Genomic DNA, 25,977 nt, shown 5'->3' with positions numbered 1-25,977 from the left:
AGGGAGACTAAGTGCTGACTGTGTGGCGGTAAACAAAAAAAAAAAAAAAAAAAAAAAAAAAAAGCACGAGCTCACCTGTTTGGTACCTGGGAGAAGGGGGCAAGCTCTATCCACTCCCAATGAGAGGAGAGAAACTGTGTTTATCTGGGTCTTTCCCCAGAGGCCCTGTTCACTGCGCGACAGGTTGTCTCCATCTGCGGACGGCCCGATGCCACCGTGCTTGCATCACAAGTGACACTGACGAAGGGAGGTCCGCAGGCGCGGAACGACTGGCTCAAGGTCAAGGACAGCCTGCGGCGGGGACGGGAACGGCATCGGGGTCTCCCGCCTCCCACGGCTGAGCTCCGAGCTCTGGCCGGAGCCGGGGGTGCTTGACAGCCCCCGTCAGGGTTTTGGCTGAAGGGCGAGGGCCAGGGGCAGGCTTCCGTGGGGGCGGGGTGGGGGGAAGGAAGGGCAGGAGGCGTGCCACCCCGTGGGCAAGCTGTTGCGAAGCGCCTGGCCCCAGAGCTGCGGCCCCGCAGCGGAATCCCCTCGGGGCTACCCCCAGCCCCCAAAAGCCGGACGCCCCCGGCTGGGGCTGCTGCCTCGGCGGGGTGGGGGGCGAGAGGGGGAACGCGCACCAGCCTGCGCGCACGTCCACGGGTGTGTGCGTGTGTGCCTCGCTGTGTGGGTGCGTGCATCTGCCTGTGCCTGAGCGTGTCCGTGCTGGCGCGGCCCCTACGTGCGTGTCTCCGTCTTCCTGCATCCGTCCCGAAACCCTGCTCACCGGTGCGTGTGCCTCTCCCCCGCTGTGTAACCCTGTGCGTGCGCGTGTGCGCGCTCGCACACCTCCTTCTCCTCCTCCTCCTCCCTGTCCTCCCACCCCCACCACTGTGTGTGTGTGTGCGCGGCGGGGAGGGCAGACCCGGGCGCGGCGTGCAGCAGCGCGGTGCCAGAGCGCGGAGCCGAGCCCGCCGGAGCCGGTGCCGGAGGAGGAGCTGCGCCGCGCCGGGAGCCCCGCGGAGCCGCCGGAGGAGCAACAGGCGGGGCGGGGGGCGGATGGCGGCGGGCGAGCGTGGCCGCTGAGAGGGGCGAGGGGCGAGGCGGCGGTGGGGCGCGGGGCAGAGCGGGCGGCATGCGGGCGGAGGAGCCGCTGGCGCTGGCGGCCCCGCGGGCGGGCGGCGGTGGCGGCGGCGAGGGGGAGGCGGAGGCGCCGAGCGAGGAGCGGAGCGGCGGCAGCTGCTGCAGCAGCGAGCGGCTGGTGATCAACATCTCGGGGCTGCGGTTCGAGACGCAGCTGCGGACCCTCTCCATCTTCCCCGACACGCTGCTGGGCGACCCCAGCCGCCGCGTCCGCTACTTCGACCCGCTCCGCAACGAGTACTTTTTCGACCGCAACCGGCCCAGCTTCGATGCCATCCTCTACTACTACCAGTCCGGGGGGCGGCTCCGCCGGCCGGTCCATGTGCCCCTCGACATCTTCCTGGAGGAGATCCGCTTCTACCAGCTGGGCCAGGAGGCCATTGAGACCTTCCGGGAGGACGAGGGCTTCATTCCAGAGGAGGAGAAGCCCCTGCCCCAGCACCACTTCCAGCGCCAGGTCTGGCTGCTCTTTGAGTACCCCGAGAGCTCGGGACCGGCCCGGGCCATCGCCATTGTCTCTGTGTTGGTCATCCTCATCTCCATTGTCATCTTCTGCCTGGAGACCCTGCCCGAGTTTCGCCAGGAGCCCAAGGGCCCCCAGCCTGGCTTTGGGGAGGCAGCGCTGCCCGGTGACGAGGCGCTACTGCTGCCACCACCGCCACCACCGAGTGGGACTCCGCCACCCCTGCGCCTTGCTGTCGGCGCCGGCCCCTTCTTCACTGACCCTTTCTTCCTCATCGAGACCCTGTGCATCATCTGGTTCTCCTTTGAGCTCCTCGTGCGCTTCTTTGCCTGCCCCAGCAAGCCAGAGTTCTCCCGCAACATCATGAACATCATCGACATTGTGGCCATCATCCCCTACTTCATCACCCTTGGCACCGAACTGGCCCAGCAGCAGCAGCAGAAGCAGCAGCCTGGCAGCAGCAGCAACAATGGAGGCCAGCAGCAAGCCATGTCCCTGGCCATCCTTAGAGTAATCCGCCTGGTCAGAGTCTTCAGGATCTTCAAGCTTTCCAGGCACTCCAAGGGGCTGCAGATCTTGGGGAAGACTCTCCAGGCCAGCATGAGGGAACTGGGCCTCCTCATCTTCTTCCTTTTCATCGGGGTAATCCTCTTCTCCAGTGCTGTCTACTTTGCAGAGACCGATGATCCCGACTCCCTGTTCACCAGTATCCCTGATGCTTTTTGGTGGGCAGTGGTGTCCATGACCACCGTGGGTTATGGGGACATGTATCCCATGACAATTGGTGGCAAGATTGTGGGCTCCTTGTGTGCCATCGCAGGTGTGCTCACCATTGCCCTTCCTGTCCCTGTCATCGTGTCCAACTTCAACTACTTCTACCACCGAGAGACTGATCATGAAGAGCAGTGCCAGTACACCCATGTCACCTGTGGCCAGCAGCAGTCACCCTTCTCTGAGCCCAAGAAGGGGGATAGTAATCAGTCTCTCAGCAAATCTGAATTCCTGGAAGCAGAAGACCTGGAGTCCATGAAATATGCCAACTTCATTCCTCCCAACAACCAGGGTTATAAAGAGAAGAAAATGCTGACAGAGGTGTGATCGGTTTTGTTACGCTGGGTCCAGACACGGAGCTGCAAGCTGCTGCACAGCCGTCTTCCTACTAGCAGCTGGAACTATTCAGCATTCACATGCCAGACTGTGAATTGTGATACCGTAAACAGAATGATTGTGATAATGGGTTCTTCTGTCCTGATTTGCTGTTTCTCGTTACCATGTGCAGCCAGAAATGTTCTTGCTTTGTTCTGTGGAGTGCTAGCTGTCATCCCCCACTCCCTCGTGAATTTCTTTCTCGGTTTTTGAAGACTGCTTTAATCCAATATTTGCTCTGAAACCTAGCCTTTCTACTCTACTAGCAAAGAAGCCCTTGCCACTGCTTTGAGCTGAAGGATTCAGCAGGGAGTGAACAGTTAAAGGGGCTACAAACATCTGGCTCAAGCTCTGCCCTTAGTTCCTGCGCCAGCACAGTGCCCTTGGCTGTGGGATCAGTCACGCCTGGCATGACATTGCCTTTGAATAATAGAAACGCTGTAGCCAGCATCGCAGTGAGTTCTGCAGCTGTAGGGGAAAGTCAGTGAGCAGATGCCTTCCTTCTTTGCAGCCCCTTGGCATGCTAAAGATCATCTTGGTTTGTGTTTCCAAAAAGGTGCATAGATCTAAAAGCTCTTTGTTCCTTGTGACCATATACCATTTAACAAAAACAGGCTTAAAGAAATCAACAGGCTTGGTAAAGGTTCTCCGTTTTGATCTTATTTCAGCCTTATTTATGCCAGTGTCCTGAAGTTAATTGGCTTTTCTAGTACCAACTTAATCTTCATAGCGGTAAGTGCCTTCCGATGCGAGGCACATTTGAGTAAATTCCTTTGTTATGTCTGCAGTTTATCTCCACACAATAGCGTTTAATGAGATGTACTTTATGCTTCAGATATCCAGTTCTGTATTCAGGCGTGTGAGAGCAATTGACTCCACTGTGTTTTTATTGAAGTATTTGTATAGCTGAGGTAAGTTTGCATGTTGGTATTTTGTTGACATTGCTGAAAAACCCTGACCACAGACTGCTGCACCTGTGTTGTCTGAAGATTGCAGTGATTTAGCAGGTCACAGGCATAAATTGCCCCAGGGTAACTGTGTCAATGTTTGTGATTGATACTGGCAGGGATACAGACTTCCCTAAACCATCTGCACAAACCCAACAGCATACTCCAGACCTTTCAAATGAGGGGAGAAACAGCCAGCCTTGAAGAGATGCTTTTGCTCTATCACTGATCTAGCCGGTTCTTGGTATTTGATGGATAGAAGGCACAGCAATGTCTTTTGCATGCACTAGGTTTTGTGAGAGCAACTTATGCTAGCAATGCGAAGTGCATAGCTTGGCCTGCAGCACTGGGTTTGCCAAGGGACCAGAGATTTGCATCTTAAGATGCACATGTTGCTTCCCAGATCACTTCATTTTTTTAATCAGCTCTGCCTTACACCTACCTGTAATATGTTTCAGATGCTGCCAGTGGGTGAGAGCGGGAAATAGATGCTTTTAGATTCTATTGGCAAATTTTCCTGTCAGGAAAAGTCATTCTTGTTTTAAATCTAAGTGTAATATTCTGCATTCACATGTGTGCATGTGTATGAGAGCAAAGGCAGCCATTAATGCCGTGCATCATACTGTGATATGCATATTAGAATGTACTACGTATTGCATGTGACATGTGTAATACATAAACTGGGCATAAAATCAAGATGCAAAATATATAGAATACATTTTATGTATATGTTTATATTATGCTTCTCAACCATAAGGCTAAGAATGCAAAGAGCATATACTTTAATATAGTCAGAACTGGCTATAGAACTGGTTGTGAGATGGGATCTGCTTGCATCTTTGTTATCCTGCTTGGTTTTTTGTTGTCTTGAGATCCAGCTCCATGCCTAGAGTGCTTTTATTGTGGCCTCTCCTCATCTGGGCCCTGATCATACAGTAGAAATTGTGTAAATCGTAACTGTGGCATTTCTCCAGAGTCTTGTTGTCTTCTCAAAGGTTTTTAATGTACAGGGATCTCCCTTGGGATCAGTGCACAACCATTGTATTAAAACCTCTTCTCTTGCTGAAATCAGTAGCAAAATGCCACTTGTCTCGGTTACTGCAGGTCAGGCTGGGAGACACAAGTGTGATGTGGTGAGGGCTCTGTATCTGAGAGTTTTCCTGAATACATAGGTGCCTAATTCCTCTTTGGTTCGTCGGAACTGAGGCAAATGTCTGTGAAGGTCTGGGCCTTGGGAGCCTTTCTGCATCCCTTGAAGCATGTGGGTAAGTAATCCTGGTGATTAAGTGGGACTGAGGAAGGATCAGCACAGTGACTTCTCTGTTGATTTTGTGTAAAAACTTGTCTTGGTCATTGAGTTAATTCAGTACAAGCCGTGGTTCTTAGCTGTGTTTCACGGTCACTGTAATGAAATATTTTCTGTTGGGTGCAAGAGTGTGACTTCTCTTTTGTGTTGCTCTAGCAGATGCACTAGAAACTACCAAAAGAACCTGCCATTTAAGAGGAATGTTTCAAGGCTACTTCTGGCTCCTCACAGAATGCCCATGTTTGGGATTATTTTATGCCTGAGTGTATCAGCTGATAAAAGTTTCCCCAAAGTAAGATATAAAAAACTCAGGTTAAGCATGAGTTCAGGAGGAGGGATGAGACACGCTGAGCCTACGTCAGAAAATTCCTGTGCTTGTTTCTTCCCTTGGGCCTGACCCCGCTGCCCCTGCCAGGCAGGAGCCCTCCCTGCTCAGAACAAGTTGTTCTCCTGACCAGCATGACAGACAGCTGGGCATGGGGATTCTGGCAAAAAAAAAAAGATGTGAGGCAAATTACCGGTAGCATAATCACAATGTGTCTTACAGAGGTGCTCTTGTAGAGAGATTTCCTGCTCGTAGGTGAAATTTAGCAGAGTTTCTAGCTGGAGTATTGTCTGCACACAGATACATGCACACACACAGGTGCATACACAAAGCACTGGTGCAAAGGAACTTTTTTTTGCGAGGAGACAGCTTTTGTGCAGTTTTTGCTGTCCACATTTTTCAGTTCCGAAAATAAAGTGCAGATGAAACCGGAGTCGTGTTTGCTCCCTGGATTTTCTGTGTTAGAGCTAATAGAAATGTAAAAAGCCAACAGAAGCTTGGAAACTGTGACCTAGGGATTTTCATTTGGGCATGTAAGTCCTTCTCTAAGAATGTCCTGAAAAGCAAGGCAGTGAAGCCCTGGAGTCGTCAATAATACTATATATTATAGAATTTCTAGAATGTGACATTTTTATTAAGGGGTCTTTCAAGTGACTGAAGTGACATAGTGGCACCTGGACCACTGACTTGTGTCACCCAATCGCAGAGATGCTTTCAGAAATCTTACCTCTAGTTCTCAGCCCTTAGCACGCACTCCTGGATGTTCAAAATACAAATCTCTCTGTCTCTCTAGCTATTTCCTTCTGAAGGCAGAGCACATCCTCATGAAGCAAAGTAGGCACCCCCAGGGACTTGTTTCCATAACAACCTCCCAGACTGTTTCTCTCTTCCCTGTGACTTTGGCTACAAGCAAAAGCACTCGTTGAATATTTTCAGTTCTCAGATATTAGTACCTTATCTTTACCACTGTTTGCTTACTGAAGAGGATCCCAGCACCTTGTATCATGTACAACTGTTCTGTCCAACTCCAGACAGACAGATATCAGCATTTGAAAGCAGAAAGTGCAAACCAGGAGATGGAAAGGATTTTATTTATATAACACAGAGAGGTGGTGAGTGAGTGAATGATAGTCTGAGCACTGACAGTCAAGGAGCTGAGGGGCAACTGGCCTGTGAATCCATGATCTGGGCACACAGTGACAAGGAATATGAGCTAAAGCATCACATTGAAAAAACGGAAATTCCTCTTTCAACAGTCTCACTAGGAAGTAGTTTTGCTGTGGAAGAAGAGACTGTTGCTCCTTCCTGAACCCTTGGTTGTTCCGTGACAATCAGTTCCCTAGATAATTTTCCCACAGGATGTTTTGCACCAAGTCAGGACAGGACAGAAATCATCTTGTTGGAGATGGGAAAGGAAGGAAAGGAAGAATTTTACTGAGGACATGTTTTTTTTTTTTTATATGCAACTCATCAACCACATAACAGACTGTAAATGTGAAAGCCATGAAGAGCTGTTTTGTGCTATTTCCAAGTCTATGTTACTGGTGGATTCCTGCATTTATATCCAAGATAAAAGTATTTTTCTCTTCCTGTTTGGAAAATGCTGCAATTTGAGATTTTTGAGCAATTTTCTGGTTTGGTCCTGTTCGTTTTGATCCAGCTTTCACAGATAAAAATTCACTGCCAGAGGAGGTGTGGGAATGAAGGTGACTGGACTTGGTGTTCTCTCCCAGGCCCTCTTGTTCAGTGTACAGAAATACTGACGGAGATAAAGAAGAATGAGTATAAAGGAAATTCAGGGCAGGGAGAGAAAGGGTAGGGACTGAAGTGTCATCCAGACAGTGGTGGAAAGAAGAACATCATCCCTAAAAGCAAAGGAACAAACAGCTCCAGCATCTGCTGCTGTAACAGAAGTAGGTAAGGTTTCTTTTTCTTCTGTGAAATTAACAATTAAGAGTTTCTTGCAATTAATGAGGAAGGATTTCCTAATTAAGATTTGAAGCCTAAAGGGAGAATCTGGTTCTAGGTGAAGAAAGAAAGATAATTATAAACTACAAAAATGTAGTATGAGCCAGATCCTCACCATCTGCTGATTCAAGTTGGCAAAACTCCATTTAGTACAACTACCTTGGTTTATGTTGGGCTTCAACTTCAGTCTTCTGCATCAAGTCAAAACATATGTACTATTTGTTAAAATGCTTATTTTTGTTTCTTCTTTTCTTGAGGTCCCGTTTACATCAGGGAAAGATCTGCAGATTACAGAAGGAGTTAACCACAGCTTTCGCAAAAGTGCTCCTCTGACTTGAGTCCAAGTAAGTCTACCAAACTCAGCAAAGATAAGCTTCTCTTTAAGTTTATATTGACAAAAAAAAATTATTTTATTTTTTTTTGTCAGTGGTGGAAATGTGCAGACAAATTCATAGAGAAGTTTAAGACTAAATGAGATTCTGCCCTTAGCTGCATCCCTATAAACATAAGGTAGCTCTATTTACATTGCTGTAACCAAAAGCACAGTCTGAGCTCTTGTCTTTGCTCTTTGAGGCTTGCACTTTAGACAAATTGTATTGTGAAGATATTTGTAGCCATATTATCAGCAGGCTCACAGTCCAATCCCTGACTTGCAGTCATCTGTGTTACACATAAAGTTAAGGAGGGGAGCAGGTGCTTGCAGGATGAAAAGACTTAATCCTCTGATAAAATGAACAATTGCCAGTGAATGCTGAGTGTCCTTAGCTGCCACCAAAGACAGTTGGTGATGAATTTGCTCATTAGTTAGAAGAAGGAACTCTTCTTGTGCGGAGTCGGGTCCTAAATAAGGCAAGACTCTAGTCAGGAAGATAAATCCAGAAGAATTATTTTGTGGGAAAGCAGACAGGGACTACAGTAACATTGATTTCCAGTGTAGCTTATTTGCTAGTACATATTAATTTTATATGTCTTGCCAAACTGGCTGGGTTTTCACTTGCTCTGTGGAAGTTTATCTGGGGCTTGTTAGCTGGCACAAGAGCTTGAATGTCGTAGCATAGTTGTACACTTTGGGAAACACGTAACTGTGGTCAGTGTGGGTTTTACATTCCTAAAGCATAAACATTCATTGATAAACATTCACTGCAGGAAGTATGCATGTTGTGTGCAGTGTGGATTAAGAGGGGCTGAAACAACAGATTGAACTTTCCTGTGTACAGCTTTTTCTTAGTGAAAGAAAGTAATGGACTTACAAGAGGGAAAGTGCTCATCAACTTTCATGGTTACCCTAAAATACTGAAGCCAAGTTGCCTATTCATTAGAGACAGGGCTCATGGAAAGCCTTTATCTTCATGCAAAATACCATTTAAAGTTCAGTAAGTCCTTCTTTGGCTTCACTTTCACTAAATGGATATAGAACCATAGAATCATTTAGGTTGGAAAAGACCTTTAAGACAATCAAGTCCAACTGCAAACCTAACACTGCCAAGTCCACCACTAAACCATGTCCCAAACTGCCACTAAGTGCCACATCTACATGTAACATATAAAGGTATTTGCTCAGTGGTGTAAAGTTTTGGAAGACTGTTAGTCAAAAAGTGCTATAAATCACAAATGTACCAATTTAGTTGTCAAACTTAGCAATTAAATTACCAAATTTAATCAGTGTTGTAGCCATTGTTTTTTAAAGAAAATTGGGATCTTGATTCTGCTCTCTACCTGAAGTTAGATAAATGTATTCTTCAGGATATGAATGGTGTGACTACTAATTTAAGTAATGTCAGAGAAGAATTAGGCCCAAAGAAGAGGGCTGTAAAGGCAGATGTCTAGAATGGATCTCTTTAGGTGTTGTAGATACACATTGGTCCATTCACCTAAAAGGCTGTATACAATTTTACACCAACAGAAGATTCAGCTTTTAGAGTACATACTGGTTTATTCTCTTACATTCTCTGGAGAGCAATTAAATGATATTTTCAAGAAAACTAGAACATTACTGTCTCCTCTTGCTGCTCATTGATGCATCTGTTGTTTTCAATTAGCTTGATGGCATCCATTTTCAGGAAGCAGATGCTGCCCTCTTTTACATTGGTGCAATTCTGGAATAACTCCACTGACATCAGTGAAGTGACTCCAAATTTATCCCTGGTGAAAGCAGAATTGGACCACAGTCTTTTTGTTTGCTTATCTGCTCCAGTGCTCTCAGGAAGGTGCGCCATTACCATGCCATAAGGGAAAAGTGAGCGCCTGTCTGCTGCGCCATGCTCAACTCTTTTTTGTCCTTGATATCACACCCACATGCCTGGCTGGAGCAGAAGTCAGGCTGGTGTGGGGCATGCATGGTCACCAGATTCTCCATGTTGAATGCAGCAGATGCTGGTCCTAAATTCTTGACCGCTTTCCCATTCCATTTTCCATCATCTTCCTCTTGCTTGCATATGTTTTCCAATGAGACACAGTTTTTTAAGCTAAAGAAATGTAATTGCAAGTCTCAAGTAATATAAGAGAAGGGTAGCAAAGGTAGACATGGCGACAAACTCTACCCTTCCTACAGTTTTTTTGCTGTTATAGCTATGTGAAAATAGTTGCAGTCCTGGCAGGTTGGCTTATCGATTTCCTGGCTTCAGTCTCCATTTTCAGGAAATACCACATTTAAACAAATTATTACTTCTTTCTAGCTCTAACTCTGCTGATCTCAGGGATGCTGTCCCTGAAACTGGACAAAAAACTTCACATAAAAGCCATTAGCATGCTTCATGAAAAAATATCACTTGAGATGGGGCAGACAAAGGTGACTGGAAGAAATAGAGTCGATAAAGAACAGAGTAAATAAACAGTGTGAGACAGGAGGGAGGTTCTTAAAGGAGTTCCTCAAAGATTAGTCCTGGGATTGTTTAAAATATTACCAGTAGAGCCGACACTATGAAATGTAGCAAAGAAGCAACCTAAGCATCATCATCAAGATTGTGGATTAGGACACAGAAGTAGATGACTGAATAGTTGACTTAAAGAAATGGAAAGATATTAAATAGGATGGAAATTAAAATTGTGATTGTGATTTATCAGTTGGGGAAGACAGACAAAAAGAAAGATTGAGGGTGCTAAGATCAGCCAGAGAACCAATGTCACGTACTGAGCCACCAGAGTAATGCAGCCATAAAAATTGCAGGTGCAAGTCTTTGAAAGTCTCAGAAGGAGCACGTTCAGTACCACCTGGGAAATGTTAATTCTGTAAGACCTCATCTGGAATGCTGTGTGCATTTTTGCAGGCGTAAATTTGGTCAGAAAGGATGCACGGGAGAACAGCAAAAATGATCAGGTGAATGGAAGCTGCTTTGCAAGAGGAAGCTGGAAGAGCCTGACCTTTCTAGGCCAGCAAAAGACTGACAAGACCTATAGTTACAAAAATACTGAGGGCTGAGTAGCCAGAATAGGTAACAGCTATTTAAGCTAAAAGGCAATGTTGGTGTTTAAACAATAGAGCATAAAATGTCTATGAATAAATTTACCCTGGAAAGAAGAAGATGATTTCTAATATAACAGACAAAGAAGGAGAAATGAAAGCTCATTCCAGGTTGATAGGAAAAATGAAGGCAAAAAACAAATTTTTTTTTTTTCAGATGGACTTTGTTAAATTTATTAAATGGATATTATGGAAGTAGTTAGATGTGAAGGAAATAGCCTGGGTTCAGTGACTTTGTCTACTAGAATCCTCTCCTACATCTGGGATATATTTGAGATGGCGAATAGATGAGAAATTGTAAGATCTTCCCTCATTTCTTCTGTCCTACAGCTCATTTGCCATTAGCATATTTACCCAATTAGCTAAAAAATGCCAAATCCTGTTGATCTTATTTAGTACTTGGGGTGTGTGAGTAGGAGAGAGAACTAGGGGAGGAGCTGTGAGTCTTTTTGAGATGTTTTTTCTCTATGGGACTTCCCCTCAACCTGGAACCTTTGCTGACCTTTTCTGGTCCCTTCTTCCTGTCCAGAGCTCTCCAGCTCTACGCTGACCTTCCTCCTTTCTGAGGTCTCTGGTAATTCCTCACTACCGTGAGCTCCCTGTAGTCACTGGAACAGTGCATTACACCTAATTTTGAGAAAAGCCTTGAGCCAGCTCTGCTGCAGCTCAGCCAGGGTATCTGATTTGGATGCAGAAATCAACAGTGATGCATGACCTTCAACAACTTTTGTTGAATGGATGGTCAGAGCAGTTGATAACAACGGCCACTCTGGCCTGAAGAGGTTAGCAGAATGATTTTCTAATCCAGGCACTGTTCTGGCAGAGACAGAATAAAGCTTCATGTTTCCTCTCTTACCTCTTTCAGTTCATTTTGTCCTGTGGGAAAGTGACAAAATATCAGCAGATAGAATAGACATTGACCAAGGTGGGAGCTTCACCCATCTATCCGTCTCCGTGTCACAAAAGCACCAAGGAGAATCTAGTCCTTATACTTTGTCCTTGAGCATTCTAGCACATTGCTGCACTTTGTTCACTTCTGTGAGGAAACCATCATCTTGTGATTTGTATCTATATTTTGGCTAGCAAGTTTTGCTCTTTAACTTTGAAATAGCTCTGCTTTTTCTCCCTTACCTAGAAAAAAATAAAAAGCAAAGCAAAGCAAATCAATTTTACAAATAGCCATGGACATTATGAAAGCATGTGAATATGAGTACCACTTGAACTTTATCAATGACATCACCACACAAACACGGAGCACAAAGCTGGTCAAAGGGCTTGTAGGATTAGAGTGGTATATACCTCTTTGGAGCTTGAAAAACTTTGCAATGGTGAGAGAGCATTATTACCTTTTAATTTTATAGTCGGGACAGAAGAAGACACACTTAGCTGTGGAGAGTGGGAAAGCAAGAATCTAAATTGGCAGAATGCATGACTCCTTCTTTAGTACTACAGAACAAATCTTCATATACTGGGCCTGGCTATGGTGTCTTTTAGCAAGGAGGTGTTGACTTTGCAATACAGGTAAAGAGCACAGGAGCAAATCGTATAAGTAAATTATGTTGGTTCATGAGGATATATAAGAAGCACAGGAGATGCATTTATTGTGAATCTTAAAGCCAGTCTAGTTAATTTATTAATAAATAGTATTTACACATATTCTTTTTTTTTGTCTTTTCATTGCAAAGTAAGCAGCTCAAGAACATTCTAACGTGCACTAACGTGCTCTTAAGTTGTGACCAAGTTCTGACCCAATTTGCCCTTTCCATGCTTCAGTTTTAAACCTTCCCCAATTAAGACCTGCATTCTCGTAGTGGGTTTATGTTTTTAAGGGTAGTGCTGTCATTAAGCAGTAAAGAGTTCTATGCAGAAGCTCTCTTGTCAGTGATGGAGGAAAAGACCTGCTTTGTGTTTGAATCCTACTTCATCATCAGTACATAAAATAGAAAGATACAGAGTGAATATTTACCTGTTGGTCCTGTCTGTTGTCAGATGGCCAAACTTAGAACACCTACTTTATCACTGCAATTTTTGTATACAAATAAATTGTATATTTCTCAAGCTCTGAATTATGCTGAAATTTTAATGTATCAGAAATAGTACTGTCAGGTACATTCTTTTTAGGACTGTAGACTATGGGCTTTCATGCTTGCACAATAATACTCACAAAGGAATTGGTCTTTGTAGTCTGTTCTTGGAGATGACACAGTGATTTTCAAAAACGCTTTGGGGTTATTTACTATTGCTTATCCATTAGTCTGTTATCTGATAATCTATTACAGTGAATTGCAAACATTTCTGTAGGACATATTTCCATCAAAAGTTGCCCTTTCCTCAAAATCAGCAATGTTTGCAAGAAGAGTTTAATTTCAGCTTATTTTGATATTCTTTCGAAAATGCATATTAAAAATTTTTTGTAATGTGTGTGATCATTTTCGTAATGTTCTGAATATTTTTGCTTTTTAATTTTTTTTAATAAATGAATATAAACAAGGTAAAATGCAAAATTTTGCATTTATGTCTTTTTTTACTTTGATCTGTAATGAAAGATATAACGTGGATTTTGGTTGTTTTTTTCTCCTTGGTTTAGGAGAGCTTATTTTTTAAAAAACTTTTTTCCTACCAATATAGTGGTAGCCATTGGTGGTTCCTGCTTGCTAGCAGTGTGGCTCCAATGCCAGCTCCAATGCTTCCTTGCATTCAGTGATATGATATCCAGGTGCTCCAAAAGAGATTAAATGACCGGCCAAATGGTATGGATACTACAACGTGTATTAGGAGTGACAGAAAGGATGTTCCAGTGCTTTGGCTATTGCTGAGGTAAGCCAGTTGTTCTCTTCCGCAACTGGAAAACCTGCACAAGTAAAAAAGTTGTTTAATGAGCCAAGGCTACTTCTACAATGCAGTGTGACTTGCTAGAACATGTCGTTATGCTTTCTGAGCTCTCCCTGTTTCCACTCAGCATGTAATATTTTAGGATCTTTTTAGTCATAGATTCTGTAATAGGAAAAAAAAAAGATTACTGATAATTTTGTGGGTTTATTGGGAAGAAGAATGGAAGTAGAAGGTGCAGTGTGCTCACCTCCTTATTTACGTTTTTTTTTCTTTGGCTCTTTAAAAAAAAAACTGCACAGATTTCGGAACTGCCACTAACACTAAGATAAGTGGATTTCAGAGAAGATAAGTAGTGAGCTTTACTTTGCAGAGTAACCATTAATCAACATTTCTGTAGAAGATGTCTGAATACATATTGATCAAACCAGCTGCAGCTGTGATATAGCTGTGATGATGGGTTTTGGAGACTGATGCAGCTTTCCTCTCCATCCTCCATCCCCCACTCATGTAACTTATGCAGCAGAAAAAAACACCCACTGGTACTTCTGGCCCTGGCATTTCTGCCTATTAGTAAGTTGCATCAAAAGGTTGCATACAGTTTTTCATTAGTTAAGAAACCACTTAATAAGGAAGGACTTGTAATTAAATATTGGATTTGGAGTCAAGGGGACAGTCCCTAGTTCTATCACTTGACTTTTGGATCTCCCACATACCTTAGTGCCTCAGCAATAAAATGGGACTGTATTACACATTTAGTTGCTCCTTTTTCCTAAATCATTTAGACAGATAGATCTTTTTGAGTGTGCCCCATCTCTTACCTAACACCTATATAACGCTAGGCACAGCTGGAGACCCTTACTCCCTAAGGACAGTGTGTTATATTACTGCCATAACAGTAGTAACTAACATATGGACAGTGAGGATCAAACAAACACAGAAAAACATTTGTCCCTGTGCATAAGACTCATGGAATATCCAAATGCTAACAAGTCCTGCTGTTACCTAGCTCTGTGTTGGCTTTGGGCCAATGCTTTGGCCATGCTAATCTGATTTCTGTTTTTCAGGCTCAGACACAAAATATTCAGTGCAACCCCCTTATTCGTGACTCTCTGTTCCCTTGCAGGCCGCCTTATAATTAAAGGCATGCAAAATATTTCTATCTGACAAAGCCCAGAGCTGACTTACTGCAAGGTAAATTGAAAGCCCGTTGAATGCGCTGTGGAGATAAGAGGCTGACATCAACTTTTCACAGTTAGTCCAAAAGAAGTAAATTTATGCAGGTTTTTATTTTTTCACCCTTTGAATTGCTATCAGGGATTGAGGCATTAAAGCAGCAGAAGAAAATATGCTGGAGATGGAGTTCACCATCTCTCTCATAGATTTTTATTAGCTCTCCAAGCACAAAGGTGATTTGGATGCTAGCAGCTCACAGGTACTGTGAGCAGTCAAATCTGCACTTTGCATCTGACAAGATCTTTTTTTTTACAGATTATCACTTGCATTGTGAAGAACTAATCCTCCTAAATGCTTTGCTAGTTTTTGTTCCTTTATAGTCTTTCAGAGGAATAGAAGGATACATAGAATAGCAATTATGGTGCCTCACAGTTTATATTTAGTCATATATTGGTTATTCAGAAGCAAACATATGCAAAAAGGCCCAGAATCCTTTCCTGTCCTGTAGCGTATTCAGGTGCCTGGGTCACTCACATTTTTCAAGAGGGCCCATTGTCATGTCTTTGTGCCCACCATGAGGCATGAAGAGTTTTCTTGTTGGCTGAAATATTTTAACTCTGATGCAGAGCGTTGGTTTCAGGCAAGTGGAGCCAAATTCTCAGCTGGTATTCATACATCAGCACACTTTTCTTCTGATGCCAGCTGGGCAGGGTGGTACAGGGTGTTTTAGAAGTCTTTAGTTTTTCAGCTGGTTGATTTTTTATATGGTTAGGAAATGAGATCTGTTATCGTGAAAATTCAGTGTCTTGAATCATAACTAAAGTTCTCATTTGAATGTTTTTGAGTTTTGACTGTCATATCTGCCACAGCACCATAACAGTCGGTGGACAGACTGAGGCTCACAGAGACATTCTGGGTCTGGATCTGGTATGAATCTGACATTTCATTTTTCCCATGCCTCAATTTCCCCAACTGTAGAAAGGAAATAAAGTCTTTCTCTCCTCAGCATGCAGTTGGGTGTTTATCAGTGATAAGGATCTATAGGAACAATCAGTGTATTAACTGGTAGACTCATTTTTCTCCAGATAATGAAAATGATCCTTTTTCCTGAAGGGAATCACAAGCAGATAGCGTGAGGCAGGGCTGGGAAGTTGGACTTAGGTTTATAGGTGAGGCACCTGGTTGCTGTGGGACCTTCAGTCAGCTTCTCTGTAAACATGTTTCTGATTTAACATGGTTGTAACTTCTGTAAAAGGCATCATCATTTTCACAGCTGGAAAGAGGATAAATGGGATGTTGACCCTCTTTACTTGCTTCAGTGGCATTGCCTCTGTTAGTATTTCCCTGTGCCCCTACAGCCCTTTCCATGCCTTCCATCAGTAATCAAAACCTGGCTACTGGATCTTCGGGTAGCTATAGTCGGGCTGTAAATACTTAGCTAATCAGTCAGGAACTTGGAAGATACTGTAAAACTCACTCCCAGAAGTTTGGAGTGGATTTACATAAGACAGCATTTTAAAAAATGCTTGTTAAAGCCTCACCATACCATGGCCACAGTGGTCATTGGGAATTTTTTCTGCTTAGTGAAACAGAGGTGGAGCAACAGCAAGCACATTTGAAAATCGTTCCTGGAGAAGATGGTTATTGCTGCTGCCACAACTGTGGTAGCAGTTTCCTTGTCTCCAAGCCCCTTTCCACACTTCTCATCAGCAGCTGCAAGCCTGGCTTCCCAGGGCTTCGGTATAAGCAGAGCAGACGGCAGGACCGTGGCTATTTTACTGTCACCAGCAGCATGTTGTCCGTGGCAACTGTTGTCTCTGCCTCTGCTGTAGACTCGGCTCTGGTATTTTGTTGTGATTTTGTGTGCTGGTTTCTTGGGTATATCCATACTGCAAAAAAGCATTTAAAATAACATTGAAGATGAAGCAGATAAGGCTTTAGCAAGAGCTAGCAACTGAAGTTAAAGCTGATTAAGGAAGGTTAGACTCGAGTAAAACTCAAGCTACTTCATCTTCTCAGCTACTTTAAACTGAAATAATTGACCTTGGTGATCCTTTTAAAAAAAATTAATAAGGGCAAGCATATCTTGTTGACTTTTAATTGAAAGTCGTTGACTCTGCAGTTCTGCTAGAATATTTTTCTTGAAGGGATGCTTTGTGAGTGTAAGGAAAAATCTAAACCCTGTGTCTTAGGATCCTCAAACACTGTTGAGAAAGCTTTGAAATGTGATGTATGGTCCAAATTTTAATGTCAGTGGTTTGGCTCCGTCTTTGACCTATAAATGGGAGAAGGTCGCAAAACTGTGTGGACGCTGTATCAATCGAGGTGGAGCATATCTGTCAAGCGTGCCCATGCCTCTGCATGTAAAGGCTTGAGTCACCTTCAGTCCATGTTTGATAGCTGTAGGTTACTAAGCTTTTGCAGTGATCTTAAATAGAATGCACATGATGTGTAATCAGCAAAACTGTTAACCGAAATTGATTTTGTACAGTACTTTGAACATACGAAGCGTGTTGTATGCAATAGCTGTTACTAATTAGTTTCAAGCTTACCCAATAGAGTTTCTCAGCAGCAAAAAGAAGCAGTTGTTCTGGAGGTTGCTGTGTAGCTACTAGGCTGACCCTTTCTGGGGTGAAGCTTACTGCTGTTTATTCAAGCAAAATGCCCACAGAAAGCAGATGGTGATCTTTCTGAGCAACGACACAGGGGATCAGCTGGTGTGCCGGCATGGGAGAACCTGCAGAATCACGCTGAATTCTGGAAAGCCTGAAAAGTCAAAGGAAAAACCTGTAACGGGGAAAAAAAAAACAAAAACAAAACCAAACCTGTTTTATACTGATTTGCTGTCGGGAAGCGGCACCAGAAGCCGGTGCCGAGTGTTTGAGGTGGCAGAGTGCCATCCTGTGGGCCGCGGAGGTATTTGAGAAGGCCGCACTTGGATGTGCGGCCTGCACTGCCCGGGGCTGTTGGCAGCTTGTGGCAGAGGTGAGTTTGGCCATGAAGGCCCCCTTTGCTTAAGGGGAGTTGCCTGCCTCGGCACTTAAAGCGTTTAAGCGGTTTTCTTTGCTACTTGAGAGCTACCTAGAGAGCCAGTGCTGGGCTGTGTCATGAGGCCTCCACAGCGTTTGTGAAGCTCTACAACCTGGCTGTGCAGAAGCAGGACCCACACGGCAGGTGCTTCCCTTGATAAAAGAGATACTGGCTTTTTTTTTTTTTTTTTTTTTTTTAAAGCTGAGCATGGACTGGCTCTTTCAAGACATGAGAGAGAGGGCAACTTCTTCTTGTGCAGGGAGCAGGATCCGCACTGCTAGGAAAGTCCCCTGGCCACCGGACATCAGAGGAGGCTGGTTTAGGGGTGCACCAGGATGCTCTCCTTGCTGCTGAAGCTTCGTGGGACATAGAATTAATGATCCAGAAGAGAGAGTATGGCTCCAGAGCACTCCTTGAAGCAGGGAATGGGACCTCCTGCTCTTCACTCCTTCCTTCTTTCCTGTGTGAGAGTTTTTTCACCAGCAACCTGGCAGATCTGCCTTGTTTTGCCATTCTTGGCAAAGTGGAGCTTGAAATCCTAATGCTTTGCAAAGACCACATAAACAGACAGCTCTGGGAGCACCTGGAGGCCAAATTGCTAATGCCTGGAGCTTTGGAGCTCTCTTTGGAGGCAGCAGCCATAGAGGAGAGGACAGAAACAAGGTCTGCCATCCTGGATGAGTGCCCTCATCCCTAAGCTGTTTTGTAAAAGGAAGCAGCTAACCCTCACTTGCTCTTCTCCTTCTGGTGGTATGTGCTGGGGAGGTCTGAAGCACAGGACAGCCTGAGTGGCACTGTCATTTGTCATAGACATGTGGAGAAATTCAGTGTTTGCTATGGTTTGTGTGTCCCCAGAGTTTGGTGGCAGCTGGGAATGAGTACTTAGCCTCACTACATTGGATTTAGGCACGTAGGAAAGAATGGATGTGGGACTTGGCCATATGAGCAATTTTCTGGGGCAAGTCAGTATAGTCTTTGTGCAGTGTCTTAAAGGACATTAAATTCAACAATCTCCTTCTAACTATTAATGTCAAAATTAAGCAGAACATTAGCTGGAAAGTTGAGATTTCTCAAGGGAGTTCCAGATGGCTTCTGGGGAAGAGAAGTGCAAGCTGATATGACCAATACTGTGTGAGGTTAAACTGGGGATTTAATTTGAGGAAGGATGATGGAACATTGGAAATTTCCCTGAATATTTTGATTCATTCAGTCAAGCTAAAACTACACATCTCATATGAGGCAGTACTGCATCTTTCCACTAGAACCGTAACATCAACTCATTTTATGTGTCCACTGCATCAGTTTTCCTTTGCTGTAGCAGGACACTGAAAGGAGTTTGTAGCTTTATCCTCTCATTAGAAACAGAATTGCTTGCTTTACAATTCTGTTGCTCTTTTTTTGCTTCTCTCTTTTAAGATGAGTACTGTAAATACATTGAATCTGTTCTGTTTAGTCGCCTCTCCCTTATCCTTACACAGTATAACAGCCTGGCTGCCAAATATGTCTCTTTATCATAACAGAAGTGAGTAAAATTTGCTTCAGTGAAGTTACATGCACTCAAAGTAACTTTTCCTATATTTTTGCCATCCCTATTGTTTTCAGCTTTAAATTACTCTCAATTAACTTGCCAGTAGTTGTTCACATGTGTAGATCTCCCTCTTGCTTACACATAAAATTTGAATGGGATTGCATCTGTCATCACTGAGAAGGATTCAGGGATCTTGCATGGTAGCAGGAGGTGGTAGATTTTTTTAAATATGAGAATTATTGCATCTTTTCAAGTCATAAATATAGGAGATGTCTGAAATGAGGTTGAAAAATTGCACAGACGTATTTAGATCCCATTTTGAGCGTACTCTGTTTTTTCATGTCAGTGTTTTCAGAAAGCATCACTGAGGAGTTAGGAGCTGTTTACTATAAATTTAGGCATCAATATTGGACTCTGAAAATTAAGGGCAATAAGAGATAGAGAAATGGGTCCCCAAAGTTAATCTTTTGGATCTACACATACATGAGGCACACCTATTAAAAAGTGGCAGCAATGTAGTAGGTTTTGTTCTGGATGCCCGTACAATACCTGCATTCTGCTTTCTGAAATTCAGTCCCTTTAGGGTGTCAAGCTGAGCATCAAACATCACTGGCCACTTTGGAAATTCTTGGTTTAGTTTTATACTTTGTATTAAAAGAGTATTTAAATGTACGTAAACAATAACTGAGTAATAAGTAAGTCATAAGCTGTCAAGGAGTACTTTAGTATTTCATTTATCTTATGCTTCAACAGTTACCTTACTTCATGTCAGTTCCTTTTAGATACTTGTATTACTTTTACATTTATAGAATTATAGGCATAGAAAAATCCTCTTCAGTCCATCTGTCGTTCTTCTGTCCCAGTCAAGATATTTCCTATTGCTTTCTCTGTGTGAATGACAATAACCATTATTTTAATGGTGCTTTCAAACACTATTGTAAACTCAGGTCTGGCCCCTGGTTTCATGTCACTCCTTTACTGCCATATTATACTATCGAATCCCTTGCTTATCTGAAAGATTTGAAATGACAGTTTTGCTGTCCTGTGACCATACAGTTTGGGTTTTTCACAATATTTTCAATGTTAAATGAGTATGCAGTAATCAGTTATACTTTCTGAGCTGTTTTCAGACATCTACTTAATGCTGTAGAGTTTTATACTTGCAGTTACTTTGTTTATAGAACATTTGATGAAAGGTGGTCCAGAAAAATTTAGATTTGGGCTTTTGAATTTGCAAATACATCAGGAAAATTTCATGCTAAACTCAAAAACCTGTTATGTCTCTTTTTATTTACTTCAACCATTTCTGTTGCTATTGATTTTAAATTTTGCATAATCCTTACTTTAGACAGGCATATGACATTAGATACCTTAACCATGCAATACTTCAGTGCAAGGGGAGTCTTGTTTGCTAGTAAGGAGCCTTACTAAATAAATTTACAAAACATAAAGGAGCTGGGATTTTCTCCCTGTAAATCAGGAAACAAGCTATAAGGAAGTATGTTTTACAATTTCTAAGCATTTGTTGGATTATTAATGTACACAATTAATAAAAGGAGATCCTAGTTATCAAATATTGAATATGTAGACTCTCATCCTCTACTCTTTTCTAGTGGAACATCTCTACTGACTTTAGGGAAGATCTACATCAGATACACCAGTATAAAACTACGAATACAATTAGACCAACAAACCCCACTGTGATTATTCACTGTGCAGGAAAATCCAGTGATTTCGTAGAATCGTAGAATCATAGAATGGTTAGGGTTGGAATTTGTCATAGGTTCAATTAATGCAACTATTTCAGACATCTGTTTCTGCCTGTGAATTTTTTGATGAGGTCTCTGACTTATCAAACCCTAAGCAATCACTAGTATACAGATATTGTTGCTCTGAATTTTCTTAAAACTATGAGCTAGCCCTTGTATCTTTACAGACTTGTTCAATCTCTGTCATCCCTGGATTGAAAACTTCCCTCTCCAATATATAAATCTGCAGGAAAAAGCTTGTATCAAAGAAAATTCAGTGAGGGAATTTTGCTTTGAAGATCAGCACAGATTTAGCCTGAACATCAGAAATTTCTCACAATTTTGGTGAACTCAAAGCAAACAGACCATACATTTTGTAGGTAGATCTGGCTTTTTCTTAGAAAACTTTTTGAAGAGCGAATGCATTTTACAAATACTTACTTGTATTATTTTACACATCTTTATATATGTGCAGTCATTGCTTAAATATGTAGTTTCTGTGTGAATGTCTTTATATATATTTATATTTATATAAACATGCATATTTATATATTTTATGTTCCACTGCCATTTTCTCCTCTCTGAATCTAGGTAGAGCTTTGTACAAATCTTATTCACTTTGTAGGCTTCTCCAGTCTCTGATGTTTCTCCTACTTCTTTCTTTCTCCTCCTGTGGGCTTTGGCAGTGTTGCAACCAACCTTCTGGCCTAGAGCTTTCTCACTGGTACACTGTTTTTATAGCCTGTTCTTGCTCTTTTTCTGGCTACTTGCGTCATTGTCAAGCAGTACCAGGAGTTGCAGGAGCATGTGGACTAGAAAGTGTGTGGTCTTCATGGTGGAATAATCTGCTTTCACACTCCTGTACTGACTAGGAAACGGAATTGCCTTGGTAGAAAATACTGTGTAAAAAGATAAAAGGTGTAAACTCCTCATGATGCAAGGCTTGAGCTTAGCTTCTTTAAACTCATGACTAGCCCCGTCAACTACTCACACAATTAAATTAAGTCTGGACCTAAGAGTTTTATTTAGAACTCAAGAGTCCTAAATGATTAATATCACATCCTAATCATAGGAACACATAAACTATCCTGTGTAAAGAAAAATGGAATAGGTAACTTATAGGGGCATGTTAGACTGGCAGAATTGAGGCTTTGCACTTTTGATGTGCAGAGAGAAAAACATATTGCTTGCTTTATGAGAAACTGTTTTGTGGCTTTTCAGATTGTAATGGCCTTTGAACAATTTAGGAAGGCCCAAGTGCCACATTTATTCCAGTCACTTCTGTTTTCCCTTTCTCTTTCACTTGTTGTGGAGGATTGCAGATATTTTTAATAACTTATGAACAGCCCTTTAGGTTTCATGTGTCACCAGCACAGATGGATCTCTGCAACTAAAATGGACTGCATCAAGGTGTGACAATGGAGAAGTCTCTACATGAAGGAAAGTCCTTGCAGGCCCAACATGTTTTCTATTAGTTGCCTCAATAAATCATTTCAGATCTGATTTAAAAAAAAAAAATAAATTCCTCTCTTGCTCTGATAGACTTTCCTGACCCTGGCATGGAGGAAGAGGCTTGTAAGCCAAATAGTTAATATAAAACTGACTTAAAAGGACTTAAAATTGGAAAGCAAGAAAATGGCTACAGGAATGTAATAAAGTTCCAGTTACAGTAAAGGTCAGACCTTGGGTCAGACCTTGGAGCAGCACAGCACTGTGATGTGTCCAACCAAACTTTCCAGACTTCTAATATGCATATTTCTTCTCATGCAAGAAGAGGTGCTGTGTATAATTCCCAGCAACTGTAAGGAAAAATCCCTCATAAATGAAATCCCACTAGGCATCAAGATAAGCAAAGAAAAGTAGCACTTCAGTGCTACTGCCAGCTGCAGTTATGTTGTCAAGATATCTCAAATTCAGTCCCATCAACCATTCCCAATATGAAACGAACCCTTAGGTTGACATGTCTTAACTGTCCTCCATGCAAAATAACACATTTGGCTTGGGTATTTTTTCAGCATGTAACCCTTTTTTTTTTTTCTTGCTAGGCTGGATTCTGGATGCTGCAAGGCTGCCATGTCAGGATGCTGCAAACCAGATTGTTGCATCTGCTTACTGTACAGTTGGTGAAGTTTCCCTGTGTGCAGGGAATACAACATTTGTGGACAGGAAACTGGTTTCCTTGTGTTGCGGTTTTCTTGTTGCTGTTGTTTGTAAAGCGGTTAACGGTCTTAGTTCCAGGAAACTGAAACTGATGTGAACAGAGGTTGGAGGGTGGAGGCAGGAAGAATCCCATACAAGATTGAAAGGTGTCTCATTTCTGGGAAAACTAAATAAAGCAAGATTCCATTTCAAGTGGCTAAATAGTAGCAATTTATGAGCTGTTCATTAAAAGCCCCAGACAAGCACGGAGTCCTCTGGGAAGCTGGAAATGGACACAGGGCAAGTCCAAAAGATTCTGTTATTGAAACTTTAAACCTTTTTTCAAGTGGTGGATCCCGTCCTGGCAAATGCGTAAGTTCAGCTGTTAGAAGAGTAAATAGCTTTCTCTGGAGAACTGAACAAGTGGCCAAAGTCTGTCCATTTTTCTGTCTGTCTTTTGGCCTTGGATGATTGTGTCTTTTAAAACTGTGTTTTCATAACTCGGATAAATGGTAGATGTTTAACATAGCTCTACAAGTAATAATTATCCTGTTCATGCATAATATCTGGTATCTAAATGATGGGCCTAAACTAGAGGTGTTTCTTATTTACCTATTAAGTGTCTTCCTTCAGTGTATGTACAGTCAATTCTCGTTGTGAACATATGAGTCCATTGCCTGCTCTAAAGCAGGTAGTGGCTTAGTTTCTGTGACTGTAGAGAGTTTTGCTAAAATAGCACTGTTTGTAGTCTTTCATGTGATTTAGAAGGCACAGTAGCTAGATAGTTCTGAAAATGTAATATAGTTGTATGCAACGTTCCCAGAAAATACTCTGAAGTCTTCTCTGATTGCACCATTGTGATAAAATCCTCTGTTGTTTTTTCAAGCTCCGCAAGTCCATGCTGTGCTGTGTTGAAACTGATTGAAAACCCAATTAGCCCTGAAAAGTGAAAGGCAGAGAGGGATGCTGTGGCCTGGAATCCCCTCCCTTTGGCAGTGGCAAAGGTCAGCTATGCAGCCAAAACTCCATAACCAAAGGTGGACATACCCTTGTGTGTGTTTCTAGCTTTCTACAGGAGTGGAAGAGTGGGGAGAGAGAATTAATTCTGGCAGGGGACTGAGAGCAGGAATGGAGTAAAAGGTACTCTGAGCATGACGACTGGGATTTTAAGAGGGCATCCAACTTCCATAGGACTCCTTATCAATAGCACCCTGTACATCTTTATAAGTGACGTTTAGCCTGTCTGGCAGTCATCTCAGTTGATGTGTGAGAGAAAAAAGGTAGAAGGCCACTCACTCTAATTTGGCAGGTAACAGACGAGGACTGTAATACCTCCTTAAGGCTGTTGGCTGAGGGTCTGAACCTCTGATGAGCTGTGACTTCATGAATACTGTGACACAAACAGGCTTATAGGACTTGGCTTAAATAAACCATGAGGTGCTAGATCCAAAGATGCTTTTGGAGCAGGTCTGAGTGTATCTTAGGAGTCAACATTGATGCCATGTTCATAGTGTCTGGGCACGAACAGTACAGAGACCTACTGTATGTCTTAGTGCAGGCCAGCTTGCAGTGTGAGACTTCTCTGAGTCACTGTCTATCCTGATCTGTGTGGAAAAGCCACAGATCACGGGTAACCAGAGCTGCCACAGACCCTTCTTGCAAGTGCAGTTGTCTTCAGACTCAGTCTCAGTGCACGCTGTCTTCAGAAAGGTGTGAATAAGCTGCAGAAGTCTATGGGTACCCTTCAGATACATGGCACGCAGGTCACAGATTTTAGACCAATCTGGATGCCAGCACAAACAGCAGGGATGTTAGTTATTCTTTTCCTGTGAAACCTCACTTCAATGCATTGTTTCAAGGAAGACAGTTGGGATTTGCAGGCCAGATCATGTGGTGAGATAAGTAATTCCAGCTCCCTTATTGGAGTGAGGCTGATTTACACAAGTCTGGTCCAACATTTCTGAGAAATTATGGATGGTAGGGGGGTTTTGTTTGTTTGTTGTGCTGAAAACCTAAAGTCTTTCAAATGAAGTATGTGAGGTAAACAGAATTTTTAGATGCAGCATTGAAAATGCAGTGCTCCAGGCTGGTTTTTTGAATTCAGACTTTGAGAATACAAATTCTTTGTAGCGAATCCTGCACGTGGTGAGAGGTTATTGGGCCTGAAAGTTGACCAAGGAGATGAGACTCAAATGAGCTTTGAACAGCAATCATTGTCGCTATTGGTGATGCCATAATATGTGCTTACTCAAACCTAACATTGCACAGACCAGAACCTGATGAAAACATGTAGCTAGATATTTTTGATTGTTCCTACCAGTGTGATCCACTGTTAAATAGGCTAGACATATGAATAAAATCAATATTTTTAAAGTGTGGTGTGTTTCTTATGTCAAAATGACTGGTTGCACTCTTGAATTTTATTATGTACATATGAAATATTTGATGTGGAATTAATCACTTGTGCAGCTTTCTTAGGATGCTTCGTAACCACTTGCAGAAGTGCATCTTTTCCTCCTCAGAGATGATTACTGCAGTACTGCACTGGACACCTGGGAAAGATGTGAAGGCCACTTGGTATGTCCTCCTCCTAGTCCTGCAGGAGTGGTCCCTCTGTTCTGTGACAAAGCATCCAAGCTGCTCAAGCTTACATCAAATGGAAGTGATCTCCTGGCGAGAGATCGATATAGTGCTATTGAGGGGGGTGTGCATGTCTCATGACACATGCTGCTGCCTCTATTCCTTCCCTTCTCACCTCATGGCCCTACAAATACCAACAAATGGGTGCAT

The 25,977-nt window shown here is 42.9% G+C and overlaps 1 protein-coding gene across 4 annotated transcripts; it reads left to right on the top strand.

Annotated features, from left to right (window-relative positions):
* The first annotated feature begins 1,114 nt into the window (after positions 1-1,114).
* Positions 1,115-25,560, top strand: LOC104483601 (potassium voltage-gated channel subfamily A member 6-like). Of its 4 annotated transcripts, none has more exons than XM_086758372.1 (4): positions 1,115-4,943; positions 6,795-7,226; positions 7,535-7,621; positions 23,094-25,560. In XM_086758372.1, the coding sequence occupies exon 1, from the start codon at positions 1,115-1,117 to the stop codon at positions 2,681-2,683; it is 1,569 nt and encodes a 522-aa protein (XP_086614498.1). In that variant the 3' UTR covers positions 2,684-4,943; positions 6,795-7,226; positions 7,535-7,621; positions 23,094-25,560. The 4 variants fall into 4 exon arrangements, with proteins under 4 accessions (XP_086614498.1, XP_086614505.1, XP_086614514.1 ...); XM_086758379.1 differs by lacking the exon at positions 23,094-25,560 and adding an exon at positions 9,953-9,969; XM_086758388.1 differs by lacking the exons at positions 7,535-7,621; positions 23,094-25,560 and adding an exon at positions 17,283-17,423 and having other exon boundaries at positions 6,795-7,057.
* The last annotated feature ends 417 nt before the right edge of the window (positions 25,561-25,977 follow it).

The sequence above is a fragment of the Chlamydotis macqueenii genome, chromosome 1 (genome assembly GCF_036417535.1).
Source record: "Chlamydotis macqueenii isolate bChlMac1 chromosome 1, bChlMac1.mat, whole genome shotgun sequence".
In the NCBI taxonomy this organism is placed as follows: domain Eukaryota; kingdom Metazoa; phylum Chordata; class Aves; order Otidiformes; family Otididae; genus Chlamydotis; species Chlamydotis macqueenii.
Note: the sequence above shows the minus strand (reverse complement) of the source record. Positions and strands in the feature narration are given on the sequence as shown.

Bases quoted from the DNA above. Each gene is read 5' to 3' on its own strand.
- LOC104483601 (XM_086758372.1), top strand. From the start codon at position 1,115: ATGCGGGCGGAGGAGCCGCTGGCGCTGGCGGCCCCGCGGGCGGGCGGC.